Below are 16,237 nucleotides of genomic sequence, written 5' to 3'. Positions count from 1 at the left end.
CTTTCGCAAAGTTTTGAACACTTGCTCAATGGCGCCGCTTGCTGTTTTCCCACAGCAATACACCTCCACTGACTGTTCACTGTCCAAAGCTTAGTGTAGATGGTCAGGACACTCTTGAAGTGATTTCAACTTTTTATAATAATAAAAACATTTTCTGAATTTTTTTTTATTTTGTGATGCAGAAAAAAAACACAAAACACTGCATTCCATTTTTAAGGCCTTGCTGTTTTTTATTCATTTTTTCCTTCCTACAACAGCAAATTACAGAGGCAGTATTGAAAATAAAAGTTTTTCTTTTCTTCCTCACCTTCTCGTAAAAAAAATCAGCACAAAATTTGAACGACAGTACAAAAACGAAAAGATAATCAGTCAGGTAAATGGGAACTTTACTATAGGAAATCTGTATACCTTTTTCAATAATGAAAACATCTTGATATTTGACCATTTCAGAATCGTATTGTTCTGAAACTATTTAAAAAAAAATGAACACTGTCTTTTTTATTTCCATTTTCTTTTTTACAAATGAATGCTATAAACACATAAACTTCATCAAATATATTGATCAGTGCAACATTGTTTCTTTTAGTGAATGCTACAGTATGCTTTCTCACAGAATCCCGACTGAAGCCAGTCGCCTTTATAGTATCAACTGACGCACACGTAGCATCGACACGTGGATTCAGGTATCTACCGGAAATAAATGAAAAAGTGTGTTCGCCACAGTATACAACACAGTACATGAACATAGCAAGAAACCTGTAGAAGACATTAGTATTGTCAGCAGTGAAGCCCTGTTACATGTGTAAGCCATTGTCAAGCACGGATTCACCCGCCAGTTCTCTCACTTCTGAATCAAAGAATGACAGTCAGTGATAAACCAGTCATGTAAACATGTAAATGGATGTCAAATGTGTCCTTATTAGCTTGACCCCTTTCCAAACGCCGTCTTGCGATGCCTGAAGATAATATAGGTTGTGATTGAACCCTGCAGTTTGAGGCAACAGTCCTTTGGTGCAGACACAAGGCCAATGACAGAACTCCACTATGACATCGCTCAAACAACGATGATGTTGTGATGTCACAAGCACATGAATAGTAGGCAATGCATGATGTGCTAAAATGCTTTCAGCGAATATAAATTAAATAGCACCACTCTTAAAATGACACTTCCCCCTGAAAAGAGAGTTTTATTCAAGACGGACTGATGGACAAATGAGCACTAAGAGAGGCAGATGATATATTCAGGGGTCATCTACTTTAAATCAAAGCATGGCAATGACGATGGGTTTATTTTTTAGATTTTTGGTATGCTGGATGGACAGACAGACATTCTGAGTGTGATTATCTTACTATCGTTGTGCATGAGAGGCTTGCATGTTAGGATCCGATGTCCACCTATAAATCTGAATTCCAGGTAAATGGACCAGAAAATTGACGTTCTCTCTAATATTACAACAAAATCACTGCAGGGTTTGAATGAAATGTTTGAGAGTATAAGATAATGTTCCCATCCTGAAATGGGATGTGAATGTGCACTGGATTTGTATTTACACCTGTTTGAACAAGAGCTGCATCTTTTGGGAACGTAGCAAAAATAACCAAACAGGACGAAATAAAGCACACAATTTTCACTTTCACAAAACAGTCAGACGATTGTATTTACAACATACAACCCAAGAAAAAAGGGATACTGCAGCTTCTTTTTTTTGTCCTTTTACTCATTTCTTTGAAAAGGGCATTAAAATATATTAAAACTTATATACAATATGCAGGATTTTTAACATTAAAGCGCTATGAATTAACTGGGTCCGTTTTGCAGATTTGACCAACATCCTTTTTTAGGATCAAAAGGGTAAAAAACAACAAAAATCAACATAGGATGCCAAAAAAGATGTACCAAAGGCACTGACTGAACCATACCCAGAATGCAACAGGACTGGATGATATCCACCCCCTTTGATCCTTTTGCCCTACTGTGGGGTATTTGCCTTCTGTTAGCCACGTATGGTTCATTTGGGGTTTTTACACATCTCCTTATAGCGCAAAACAATCTTTTAAAATAAAAATAAATGATTTTTCCTCCTAGAAAAAACAAGATAAATACTTTATGACATTATTATATATTGGTCTCAACACCAGCATCCGATTGTAAAAACGATCAACTCAAAATAATACAAAACCAATAAAATAAAAAATTAAAATAATCATTTCAATCATCTGTACATATTCATATGGTTCATTTTTGATTTTTTCTCTGAAATCCTTGTACTCAATGTTTTGTACACAGTGTCCCCTACTGGTAGGTTCCGTTCACTGCAGCTCCTGAGAAAAGCATGGCTCAGTCCCGGATGTCCACCCATCGGTTCCCTGAACCACAGAGACTTGTCCTCCTCCCATCGGGTGACGTCGGCAGTCCATTTTAAGCCCCGCCCTCCCTGAAGAGAGGTTCCCTCTCATTGGTTAGCGCGTTACGCTTCAGAGTACGAGTTCTGTGAGTTGAGCTTGTCCTTCTTTAACTTGACACCATCCACTAGCTCAAAGTTATAGTTCTCCAGGGCAGATAAGTTCCTGTCGGACATGGCGCTGTGGGAGCAGGCGCAGTAGAGAACCACACCGCATATGGCGCCGAGGAAGACTCCCAGGGCGCTCATAGCGATGATGGTGATGAGTATGGGGTCCAACGTCTTCAGCATGTTCCCTGCTCCATTGATCTCGTGATTTTCAACAATCTCAGGGAAATCTGTGATATCCACGACTAAACAGGGGAAATAAACCGTGGGTTATGAAAACAAGCATGTTTCAGGCATGAACAATAATTATGTTATTGGATTCCAGATGTGATGGATTATTTGCAGCGTCTTTTAACTGATTTGTGTGAAGCGAATTTTGGAATATGACTTACTGATTTCATCAAACTTGTCTTCAGTTAGAATTGGTTCTTCTGGGACATCAGGGTCTACAAAAAAACATACAAGATAAGCAAACTAAGTCTCATATAATGATCATAATAGGATGCTTGAAGTTTAACTAAAGAAAGCTTGTACAGTTGTAATAATTTACATGCGCATATGGCAGAGCCTTTAATACAAAGCACTTACAGTGCATTCAAGCTATACATTTTGCTTTCTTCTCATTGAGCTACAAGAAGGACACATTCAGTTTTAACTCTGTAGTAGACTGGTTGAGTTACCTTTACATTCATTAATGTTAAGATTGTCTGAGATTTTGATGTCGTCCACTGCAATGTCTCCCCAACTTTTCCTTTCCACCACACTTTCAATTACCACCTGAAACAACAACAAAAAGTGTCAAATTCAACGTAAAAAAAAAAGTAAAACTACTGGACCAAAATCAAGACCAACCACTACTATATACCTAGGCATATACATAAATTAATATATAGTACTGTGTTTAGTATACACTACTATATACACATATAAATACATATTGTATACGTATGAAATTCTTTATTTGGGGGGCGCAATGCAATACACTTTACACAAAGGGGCCCTTACCACGAAAACATTTGACAACCACTGGTACACACTATACCCGAGTACACATACAATAATTGATATATAGTATACTCTACTATGTATCTAAGTACATACTGTATACATAAGTTATTATTGAGTATACAGTATACACTGCTATATACCTAAGTACATAAACATACATGTATACATAGTATACACTACTATATACCTAAATCTATACTGTATGCATAAGTTATTGTAGAGTTTACAGTATACACTGCTATATACCTGAGTACATATACATAAATGTATACATAGTACACACTACTATATAACTAAGTACATACTGTATGCATTAGTTATTGCAGAGTTTACAGTATACACTGCTATATACCTAAGTACATAAATATACATTTATACATAGTATACACTACTATATACCTAAATCCATACTGTATGCATAAGTTAATATAGAGTTTACAGTATACACTGCTATATACCTAAGTACATAAACATACATTTATACATAGTATACACTACTATATATATCTAAGTCCATACTGTATGCATAAGTTATAATAGAGTTTACAGTATACACTGCTATATACCTGAGTACATATACATAAATGTATACATAGTACACACTACTATATAACTAAGTACATACTGTATGCATAAGTTATTACAGAGTTTACAGTATACACTACTATATACCTAAGCAAATATTTATAAATTAATACAAAGTATACTATATACCTAAGTACATACTTAATGCATAAGTTATTGTAGAGTTTACAGTATACACTACTATATACCTAAGCAAATATTTATAAATTAATACAAAGTATACTATATACCTAAGTACATACTTAATGCATAAGTTATTGTAGAGTTTACAGTATACACTACTATATACCTAAGCAAATATTTATAAATTAATACAAAGTATACTATATACCTAAGTACATACTTAATGCATAAGTTATTGTAGAGTTTACAGTACACACGAATATTTAACTAAGTAAATATATATAAATTCATACAAAGTATACTATATACCTAAGTACATACTGTATGCATAAGTTATTATAGAGTTTACAGTATACACTACTATATACCTAAGTAAATATATATAAATTTATACAAAGTATACTATATACCTAAGTACATACTGTATGCATAAGTTATTGTAGAGTATACAGTATACACTACTATATACCTAAGTACATATACATAATTAAATAATTTTATGTATAGGTGAAAAAAAATGTGACCCTGCCTCTGAAAACACAGCTAAAATATATATATTTCTTGTGATTTACTGCTTTCTACAAACATTTATCTAAATAATGTTAAGAACATGTTGTGAGAATAAAAATGTGATATCTTTAATATTAACTGAAAAAGACTCAAAGATTGAAGTAAATGTTTAGGTAGTCAACCTCTGCTATCATTTTTGTGCAAAACAATAAAACAGTATCAATAAAATTATTTCAATATTTAAAATCATTAATTTCAGTATTATACATGAAATGTAAGAGCTGTATCTCAAAATCTGTCGAATAATCTATAATTTACAGTGATAAACGCGTAACCTACACGTAACTTTATTTTTGTCTTTTTCTTTAGTACTCAATATCTCATAAATAAGTTATAAAATTTACACTGGATGCATTTTCAGACAAGGTCACAATTTTCATGACACAATAACAACCATTTAAAACTTATTTTTTGTTTATGTAAAGGCACATTTTAAACCAATGAAATGTAATTGTGGGCGGTACTACCCAGCCTATGTGACGAAACTCCTATTTTCATACCTGATAGGGTTTATTAGAGTGTGGTATCAGCACTCGGCCCTCCCTCCAACGGTTGCCTTGGTGACCGCTGACAGTCCATAGCAGCACATCAGCTGTGCCCTTAGTGCTCTCTCTGCGCTGCTTAATGTGCAGCGTGCCGATGCGGGCACCGAACATGTGGTACCAGAAGGACAGGCACAGATCCGAGTCCTTCCCCGACACTGAAGGACTCACTAACCGAGCCACCTCCGTCTCCTGTGCACCTGTTGCCAGCGTGTAGATGAAGTTTCCTGATCCGCCTTAGAGGAAAGAGTAAATGTGAGCTTTGGAAGCGCTGGATATCAGTAAGTTAATGATCCACAACCATGATGTTTGTCTCACCTGTGTGGTCCATGTTGGGGCCGGTGTTTAGAGTTGGGGTTCCGCTGGACTGGATCTGCCACCTGAACTCGCTGTCCTCTGATATCCAGCCACAAAATGAGGGATTGTTCGCCCAGCCGAAGTCACAGGCAAACCACAAGAAGGCTGCAGAGAGATGACGTACAGGTTAAAACATGGAAGTAATGCGACTGTTTTTTTTTTGTTGCGCAACTATCAACATAAATGCATTTTTATGTATACGGTCACAGTCCTTCTGAAACCTCAGATGTCCAAAAAAAAACTGTACTTTTTAAAAGATTTAATACTGTTTAGCGTTATGGTCAAAGTTGACAAGCACTTTAAAAACCTTTCATTGGTTAGATATTTGCAAAACCCAGTGATGAACATAAAGGGTGACTAATAATAATGATTTATGTCAAAAAATATGGAGATCAAATGGAGATTAGTCATACCTGACACCACTTTTATGGTTCGGTTGGACATACTATAAACTAATCATATTGAGGCCAAGAGCATCTTTCTTCATTGAGTTTACATGCAACATATATATTTTGACATTCGCATTACATTATAGTACATATTTTGCCAGAGATTGTTTTCTGGAGGGCCTTAGAAGCATCAAAAGATGCCTTATAAGCATCAAACGTTGTTTCTTTCTGTCGAAACCTTTTTACATCACAGTGGCAGCCACTGAGATGAATGGGAATGCTAGCTCCTTTCATTCACTGTACCTCCTTTATTCTTCTTCTTGGGTCCAACAATCCAATTTCATTTATAATATCCACTGGGTGGCAGTAGAGAGTTGCGTTACAAATTAACCAGTAAACTTTCGTTCTATTACATTTAACGCATTGAGAAGTATTTATCATAAATATGCATAATATGTGAGGTCTTAAGAAAAAATGAAAGAAATTAGAAACAGTAAAGCTTTAAAATTGAGACTGATGATAAAGAAATGAGGGAGGGATTTAACGACGTTAGACTGAGAGCCATAGAGAGAGAGAGAGAGAGAGAGAGAGAGAGAGAGAGAGAGAGAGAGAGAATTGAGACGGACAGAGAAGCAGAAGCACATCTAGGATGTCAGTTACGCCAGCATCTGCTGAGCCTCATCGCTGCTCCTCCAGACAGTTTAATAAAGCTGAAGGCTGTGCTCCTTTAATAATAGCAGAACTCTCCGAGACTCTCCGACGGTATTTGCTCACCGAATACGGAGGAAAGAATTTCCCATTAAAAGCCGCAGCTCAGGCACTCGGCCATTGCTGCAGCGAAAATGCCCGTTTCCAATTAGAAGTAACTTTTTCCATCTTTTCACGTATCGGGGCTTCTGCAATGAAAGGCAGCACATGGATGCGTTTTACCGCAGTCCACAACGTTGAACCGGTTTAAAATGCTTATCATAGCAACGAAACCACATCCAATAATAGAGAGCCCACAGGTCCAGAAATGACCACACACGCGCGGTCACGTGCTTATTAGGCGCAGGTATTTTGATGGTGTGATGAGACAGACTCGCGTGCGCGCGCACACGCTGCCTTAATTAGGCAAGGTCAGTTAAGGGGCATTTCTCATTCGCTCATTAGATAGCTGTCTTGAATGGCTAATCATTCATTATGCTGAGTGAGCGAATTAAAACGCCTCCTTATAGACTTTAATGAGAACACTTTCATACTCATCTTTGAGTTTATACACATTACCGATATCAATCCAATATCCTCAACAACTAAAGCACGAAATAAGTGTCGTTCTTAAAGGCGCAGTGTCTCTTTTAGCGGCACTTTGGAGTGAACTTGCGGCAGTTACTCCAGTGTGTTGTGTTGGGTTGCCAGATCGTAAATTCTCATTTTCAGCAAGTTCAACGCACAGCTGGAGGTTTCGTACTCTAAAAATAAGAGACATGCAACACCAAAGGTGGTGTGCATGCACCACCAGTAATTGTTTAGCAAAAAGAAAGTCCCACTCCACTCACACCATTGAGGTTAAACGTGGAAAACAACAATGTTTTGAAAGTCAACACATGATTCCTGAATGACCCACTTATAGTATTTGCACCTCAAATTGGTATAGCACTAATAAACATAGAAAAAACAACACACTTTGCTGAAGCATTTGCATTAGATGGTCCAGTATAATTACACAAATTACACATGCTGTGTGCAAAGAGACGGTTAATCATTTGAGCGAATAACTTTCTCACCTGGACCGATGCTCAACTCTGTGGTCATCTCTGGCACAGTGGTTCCACCTGTAGGGTGCACACAGCGAAGGCCATTAGATGGAAAGTTGAAATGGGATGCCAGGCCGGCCAATGTTTTATTTGGATAATTATCAAGAGGCTCTTTCTATTTGCTTAACCTTTTTTTTTAAATAAGCTTTGAGACATGGAAACACAATCTTGTTTATAAGGAACGTTTGCTTTTAACATTTGCAGGCTGTAATTCTGTGCAACACACACACTGTGAGACTGCACTGAAGAGATTAAAGACAGAGTTTAGATATAAGTGTAAGTGTTAGCAGCTGGAGAACACAAGAAGACTTTGTAGTAAAATAGATGTAATGTGCAGGTTTAGTGTAGAGGATAAGCACTAAGGCCATAGCTATGTTTCAAGATGGAATTACAGTGTAGGGTTTACTTCATCCTATGTTCACAAAACATGTCTTTTAATGTAAAGTATCCGAAACGATATGAATGATACAAAAACAAACATTTATTAACATTAGCTTGCTATTTAGTTATTTAGATGCAGGCATAATGAATCCAAATATCCAATAAAAAACTTAAGCTCAGTAATGTTCAAAATGGAATAATTGCATACTGCATGCTAACTTATAAATACTATGTAGTACATGAAACAGTTTATATGTAACAATATAATAATTGTACCTCGTAGTCACATGACGTTGCTAAGATTGCTATTTTAAGTCCAATTCTACAAATGACTAAATTGAGATGGCACTTAATACTGGTATTGGTTAATTTGTCGCTGTGTCTCGGTTTACTAGGAATGCAAGTGTAACGCATTTGGCAAGGTTAGTGTGTTTGTTAGATGCATGCAGAAGGTCAGTATACTGTGCACAGTAAACATACTTTACAATCTTAGTATGAGTACTATGTCTTCCCGAACATGGCCGGAGGGTCAGGGGAGTGAAGTTGTGGGGGAAGAGAGGATTAGTATTGCAAAGGTAGTGTTGGAAAAGACTGAAAAACTGTTATTTGCTGAACCAAGGGAGACAATTAGTCTAGTGAGGATTAGGATGGTGTGATTAGCATAGCAGAAGGTGCAAGGTGCAGTAAGGAAGGGTGCAGTCTCTGCAGGCGGGTGTTAGCACCTGTCTGGTCGTAGTCATCACCTGTTCCACTGTGGCAGTTGGCCTGCTCATCATCACACTCATCTGATGGGGTGGTGGAGGGAGTGGGAGTAGTCGGGAGCACTGTAGGCACTGTGAGAGTGAAAGAGGAAAGATGAAAATGAGCTACACAATATGCATAAAATTGGACATTGTCTACATATTAACTTTCTCCACCATTGATGACATTTTCTGTACACTTAAAAAAAAATGTTATGATTTTATTGTAAATTTGCAGTCTCTTCTGTAATTTGACGGCTATAACCGTATTAGAAAAAGTTAACTTCTGTAGAATTACATTCTTTAATTTTACGTGAAAAATCCGTAAAAAATATCAAAGTTGTTATACATATACCTCGTCATTGACGAAAATTTCTGGCAAATCATGTTTTCATGTTTCACATTAATTTGATAGGGGGCACTGTTACACACTTTCTGAAAGAGTACAGCATGTACAGATCCAAAGAGAGAAAATACAAAAGTATTGATCTTAAATCTGAATCTGAAGTCTTTGGAAAAATCACATTTTCTCAGCTTTTTGTTGAAAATGTTGCATTATTAAAGAAACCTACCTACAAACGAGGAAAAAATAAAATAGCATTATTTATTTAAAAGAAAGGTTGTGTTCTTTCACTTATATTCTTATATTAATATAATATTTTTATATGGGGTCCTTTTTATATTTTTGTAAATTTATTAAAAATGCTGGTGCTTACAGACAACTTTAAAAAAACACTGGCGGTAAAAGTTAACTAGACAGTCACAACTGCAATAAGTGTTTTATATTGTGTCTTAATGGGTGACCCCACCCACAGTGAATCACAATTGTCCAAAGTCCTCTCCACACAGTTGTATATTAAACATACGATTATAAGAGGCAAAAAATACGATCCTTTACCAATCTCTATTAACTGTCAAAATGTACTATGGCAGTACCATGGTAGAGTTATTGTATCATGAATGATATCTTTATTCATATAGCAGGATCTTCAAATGGTACCTTCAATGAACCTTCATTTCATTAGCAAAGCACTTAAAAACATCATAAAACTATGGTAGATGTATATTGGTGCTACCACAAATCATCTTAATGATTATCCTCTGTGCTCATAGCTCTTTGATATAAGCCTCAGTGTGACTCTGTGCCTGGGTTTGGCTGTAGATGTTATGCTCCACCCTGCGCCGGCACAGCACGTGAAACTGCGGTGTCCTCTCATTATAGCTGCTTGTGCCCCTTTGGATGTGGCCTTTGCCTGCATCTGCCTGAAACTCTGCGTTTACTCTCGGCTTGTAATGAGCTGCTTTTAATCCTAGATGGCTTTCCCGGGACAGAAAGACAAAAAATGTGCCGGGGCAAGAGAGGGGGTTGAAAAGGGGGAAACGGGAGCTGTCGCAGAGGTCTCATGAGCAAACCAGGGGCAGAATCCCTTAAAGCCGAAGGGTCGTAGAAAGGTCATCGTGCGGGACTTTGGACAGCACTGTTGATTCCAGACGTCTGGTAGGACTTAGCACCCCGCTGTTAGGAGCGTGTACATGTGTGTGGGGTCACTTGTTTGATTGAGAGTTTTAGCAGAGACAGAAACGGAAATGCGTGCATGTGTCGGCATTAAAAGGGAAAACAAGCATTATCATCTGATTAAAGCTCCCGGTGGGACGCTGCAGCTTACTCTAGCAAGTCTCCCGGTTTCGCGGAAATCCAATATGTAAATCCACTTAACGCTGCCTCGACAGAACAGACGCACCCCATCGGAGCTAAGCTAATTCAGAGAGAATAAGAGCAGGGGAGGACATCAAGGACCTCTTCCTAATCCTTCAAGGCAGGTGGGGCAAAGATGATCTCCAGCTGTGAGGGGCCCTGTTATTTAAAAGCATTACAGGCCCATGGCTTTCTAGGTAGGAGAAATCCTTTGAAGCGTCATTTGTTGGGCAACTAATTATGAAGAAAGCTAAAGCGAGCTCTGTCCTGTTCTCATCCGTAGATAAAGTCCAAATTTAATCAAATAGCATCTGTGCTGTAAGACCACACGCTTGAGGATCCACAAGTGCCTTTTCGATCAAAGGGCTAGAATTTCATTTGTCTTGAGTTTACATTGCTCGGTTTTGGATTATGTCTTTGGATTTCAGCAAGATTGACCATTACGTGCATGAATCGATGTTCATGTGGGAACTAGAAGCTACATTAAAAGTCTCCAAACAGCTACTCGTAATGTAAGGTAGATATGAAAAATATTTTTTATTTCAAATTTCTTGAATGAAAATAATCACAATGAAACTATAATAAACATAATTGTACTGTACACTACTGTTTAGGGTCACATAACTGACATTTTCTTAAAATATTTTAATCTGAATCTTTCGTAAAAAATATTAAACATATATATATATATATAAATCCATATTATACATACATGTAACAATCATTTTCCAGGGTTTTGCAAATTTTAGGTCAGCATACTAAAGAAGCCAAAATGTATTTATTTTGAATGTTTTCACAGATGTTTTATTGATGCCATCAACACCGATGCTATATTGGAACGGTGCGGGCCTGTCTCTGTTGCCAAGTCTGCGGCTTTCCTGTGGAATTGAGTTACTTTGTAACCGTTGCTCCGGTTTGTTTTATCCACAGGTTATGAGTGAAAGGATTTCGTTACATAGCTGTCAATCTTAATATGATTTTATTTATGAACGTTAAGTTCTATCATTTGGACTAGGTACGTTCGGCTTGTGATGAAGGATTTTGTTTCAAATACCTGGCAACCCTGCCAAGACGGTCCGTTGACACTCAAGAGCAAGCTGACTGTGTTTGATTATGAAAACATATTTGTTGTTGTGTAAACTCTAACATTATATTTACCATTAAATGGTATTCAATTTTTCGTGAATGAGTGATGTGCCATTCTAGAAAACTGAGAGTGACGTTAGAGGACCATACCAAGATGGCGGACACGTCTACGTGCCTGGAGCACTTTAATGAGGCATCTAGATATTATATCTTTGGGTGAAGCAGTCACAGCTGTGCTTTATCATAATTAAAACAACATCAGAATCAAGGACTGGAACAAACCGTTTATATAATTCCCATAGTCTATACCATGTAGTAGTTTTCCATAAGTTTGCAAAAATTTAGAAAAACATTAATAAAATAAATAAGTTACTCTGTTGTTGCTACTTGGCACTGTATTACCGTGTGGTTATGTACTTAAGTCTGTGAAAGATTTTTTAACCTACCTTCCATTTCACAGCCCAGGATTTCCAATCTAAGTCCCATACCAGCAGGAGTGGCTCTGTCTGGATATACTCTAATATAGCGTGTCAATACAGGCTCCACGGTCCTCAGCGCTGGTGTGTCGTAGTTCAAATTCCCCTCGAAAATCTGCCAAGATTAACAACAGGAGAGAAACAGTAGTTATCGGGCAAGCACTGAGAATGAACTGAAAAATGGCAAGCTTTATTAGGAGCAGCTCGACGTGAGAAACTAAAGCACAGAGCTTCAATGATAGAACAAGCGCAAGGGCACGGAGCGCACACCTCTCTCGACTTCATTTCTAATGCAACAAAGCACCAGAGGAAAGAAAGCCTTCGACTTTACTTCTGACATCGTACAGCTGAGCTAGAGCAGAAAAGAAAAGCTGTGGGCTAACACGGCCGTCTGCACCAGCAGGATACCCAGACCTTCAAAAGCATCAGCCTTTGACTTCACACTTCTGAAGTCCTCCAAACCAGACAAAAGGTACCACAGGAGACAGACAGAAAAGACACGAAGATGGAATGATATTCGCCAGAGGTAACAATGGTACAGGGATCAGAATTATGAAGGAATGTTAATGGCCATCAGCTAATGTGTGTCTCCTTTAGTCCTTCAAGTGAAGAACATAAAAAAGAAAAGGTTTTGAGACACCTGGTACTTATATATTTTCTTATATATAACTCAGCTTTGATTGAGGATGTGGTGCGTCACTTTATGCTCTATTCCCCCTTACGCAAAGAAATAATTAAACCCCCAATCAATATTTATTACCCTTTTATTTATTTACTTGGTTGATAAGTAATAAGTATGATAATGTATAGTCATCATGTCTGGTTTGCATAAAGTCTTGATCACCCAGTCAGGGTTTATTTTTATAACAATGATGGTTTGACTGTACATTATCGCGTACATAATTTATAAAATTATTTTGCATTATGACTGCTATTAGCTGTATAATAATTAGTAATACTGATTAATGTCTTCCGAGGTCTCTTAATGTTGCGCTCACAGCATGCCCAGCTATACGCCGGGGAAGAATCCATTATACATCCATTTACAACTTCCTTAAACTCATCAAAAACATCACAATAAACAAACCAAAGCTGATCTGGAACCAGCACTAAAGGTCTTTGCACATACAGTCCAAAATGTATTTGGCTCTCGTTTGTACTGTTTTCTGAATTGTTAAAAAAGCCACTAAAAATGCTTGACGGAAGCAAAAAACGCAGAAAATCGAACCCGGTCCGAATTTTTTTATGATGGACGAAAATATCGAAGGCAGAGTCTAAATGTGATTGACACAACGTGAGGTCGTATTTATTTTTTAATGTACGGAAATTTCGGACACAAATTCGGACTCAATGTGCAACGGGCTTTAGGAACGTCACAAGCATCCTGATTAAACATCCATATTTCCCAAATTTACCTTCAACACGCTTTTTTATATCTTACCTTGGGTTTATTGCCAGTGGCGTCCATCACCATTTTCCAGTCGGATATGTTGTTAGTGTAGCCCAGTCGAAACTTCTTCATAAAGACCTTGTTATCTCGATGTTTGCCTCCCTGGATGATCAACCCTCGGATCAGTTTCTCTTGACCCAAATCCACCTGCAGCCACTCGTCCACATAGGGTTGAGGCTGCGGCAACAGCGCCCAACCCGAGCGGCTGGTCAGCAGACGGGCGTTCTCCGGCATCCATGTACGCTCTGTGTGGGAGGAGACTGTGATCTGGGCATCTGTTATGAGGCCTGAGACCATTCCCAACATGCCTGAACATGGGAACTCTGTTGAGGGATGGAGTTATAGTGTTATACACAAACCAATCACTTGCACTTGGCAACACAAATTTACAGTTGTCTAGCACAAAAACTTCTGTGAAACAGTTGAGCTGTTTTATGGATGATCTAAACTGGTGGACCATCTCAGACCAGCAACCACCTACAAAACCATAACAGTTTAATTTGATCAGTGGTTCTCAACAGGGGGGGCCGTGGCCCACAAAGGGGCCCCAGCTGACTTCCAAGGAGATAAAATGAGCATTTAAATACCTTTTAAAACAACTAAAACTCACGATATTTCTTATTATTTGTTTATTTTCATATTGAATAAACACTTTCCCGTTAATATCATGCTATGAAATATTTTATTCGGTAGAAATTTTGAGTTTTTGTGAGCGGCAGGGAATAGTGTTGAATAAATTGGGGGCCTTGTAGTCGAAAAGGTTGAGAATCGCTGATCTAGATAGTTTTCGGGACATGGTGGCTATTGTCAAAAAGCTAATGATCATCTTAGACACAGCTTCCATCTTAAACTGGATTAATGATGTGGATGAATTATTGAACAATAACTGTGAAAAAACACTTTGTTGTGTGTGGATGAGTCTGAGGAGACGAGAGAAGATAAAGTTGATGTTGGCTGATAACATTATAAAAATGGTCACACCTCAGTGAACTGTAAATCGTTTTTAGCAACAACCCACAAAAAGACAGAAACAGGCTTAACAAAAAGTGATGAACAGATATTCACGACACAGGAAAGACAGATGAAGTGCACTAAAAACAAATAAGGAACCTCTGGTTCTCTTATTGTCTTTCTTTCTCTCCATCTTTCTTTCACCATTGACCTTGTACATTTACTCTTTTGTTTGTTTTTCTCAAGCTTTCTAATTAAAATCCCTGTCTGTTTTTTTAATGCTTTCTTGCTTTCATCCTTGATCACTCCTACTTTCTATTTCCTTTTATCTCTGCAGCACCATTCCCACTGTAATCTTTATCTCTCCAAGCTCACTTCCTTCCACCGCTGCAATATGATTTTTCATGCTTTGCTTCTTTTCAGCAAAGGCAGGTTTGCTTTAAAATTATCAGACGTATACGTTTCACTGCCTGTTTGTTGGCTGTCACGATTTTCGTAGCTTCTCCGACTCTTGGGAATTCGTGATCTGTCAGCAATACGGTAATCTACCATCGGCACCCGTGAAGCAAGGAAGCAACGATCTTGGGCTCCTCACAGATGGACCTAATGTCCCGTGAAATACCACCAGAACAGAGTTTTCATTCACAACGCTGCCTTTGTACTGATGGAGGGAACTTCCTCTGCAGTTGTGGAACAGAAACACCACTTGTCTGTGACCCCTTCACGAGTCCAAATGTGAGTTCCCGACTCATAAAACAACAAATGCTTGAGTCTTTGTTTTTTCCACTGTTTATTTGTTTGTACAGTCATGGTTGTATTTTATTTACCCTGCCAGATTTTGGAAAACACATTTGTGTATAATTTCTCGTACGAGCATGTTAAATTGTTTCAGGACCTCGATGAAACAGATCTGAACTGAGGTGGTTGGACCTCAGCGGCCTGGAAGTACACCCAGTTTATTTTCAATCTTCGGGTCCTGTTTATGGGTCTCAGATGTGATTGGGGGATGTTTGGTGAAAGCTCCTGGTGTGGTAGACCCTGAAGGACACGCCCGTAGGGTGGGGAGGGTCACGTGTATGGCGTGTTGGGTTGTTTTGGGCGCAGCACATAGAAGCTGGGCGACCACACACGCACAGATGGTTTTATTTACAAACAGCGGGAGGAAGTTTATTAATGGCTGTGGGGATGTGGACAGCCTATCAGGACTGAAATGTGTGCGAGACCACCTCGTAACTGCCAGCCGGCTTATCTTAAGTGGATATTGTCACTGTCTGATACAGTTGTGAAAAACATCTATTAGCATCTTCTAATGATACCTGTGGGGATACCATAGTACACTGACCATGGCACTACTTACAAACCATAAGAAATATTTTGTTACCATAGTCAAACATGAACGGTGAGCAATAACAATAATAATTGATTAAATATATATATACGTAAGTTATAAAATATGGAGATACACGGTTTCCACCCGACAGCAACGAATAGTATTTGTTTGCTTGTGGAACTATAAAGGCTTCTCTAATCAGCCGCAAGTCTTTGCCGCATCACCATAAGGGAGCCCGATGTATACT

The 16,237-nt window shown here is 38.2% G+C and overlaps 1 protein-coding gene across 2 annotated transcripts in view; it reads right to left on the bottom strand.

The window, feature by feature from the left end:
* Window positions 1–203: 203 nt before the first annotated feature.
* The window catches only part of nrp1a (neuropilin 1a), a 60,284-nt gene continuing 44,250 nt past the window's right edge, over window positions 204–16,237 (bottom strand). Inside the window, exons 9-17 of one of the 2 annotated variants that reach the window (XM_056738112.1) lie at window positions 13,701–14,032; window positions 12,230–12,374; window positions 8,984–9,094; window positions 7,851–7,898; window positions 5,657–5,800; window positions 5,297–5,574; window positions 3,191–3,287; window positions 2,903–2,956; window positions 204–2,755 (exon numbers count right to left, since the gene is read on the bottom strand). In XM_056738112.1, coding sequence (XP_056594090.1) covers window positions 2,469–2,755; window positions 2,903–2,956; window positions 3,191–3,287; window positions 5,297–5,574; window positions 5,657–5,800; window positions 7,851–7,898; window positions 8,984–9,094; window positions 12,230–12,374; window positions 13,701–14,032 — 1,496 coding nt within the window. In that variant the 3' untranslated portion in view covers window positions 204–2,468. The remainder of the gene's footprint in view (window positions 2,756–2,902; window positions 2,957–3,190; window positions 3,288–5,296; window positions 5,575–5,656; window positions 5,801–7,850; window positions 7,899–8,983; window positions 9,095–12,229; window positions 12,375–13,700; window positions 14,033–16,237) is intronic. The other variant, XM_056738113.1, reaches the window with a different exon arrangement.

The sequence above is a fragment of the Triplophysa dalaica genome, chromosome 23, assembly GCF_015846415.1.
Source record: "Triplophysa dalaica isolate WHDGS20190420 chromosome 23, ASM1584641v1, whole genome shotgun sequence".
Classification (NCBI taxonomy): Eukaryota; Metazoa; Chordata; class Actinopteri; order Cypriniformes; family Nemacheilidae; genus Triplophysa; species Triplophysa dalaica.
This window is presented reverse-complemented; position numbering and strand designations above follow the sequence as displayed.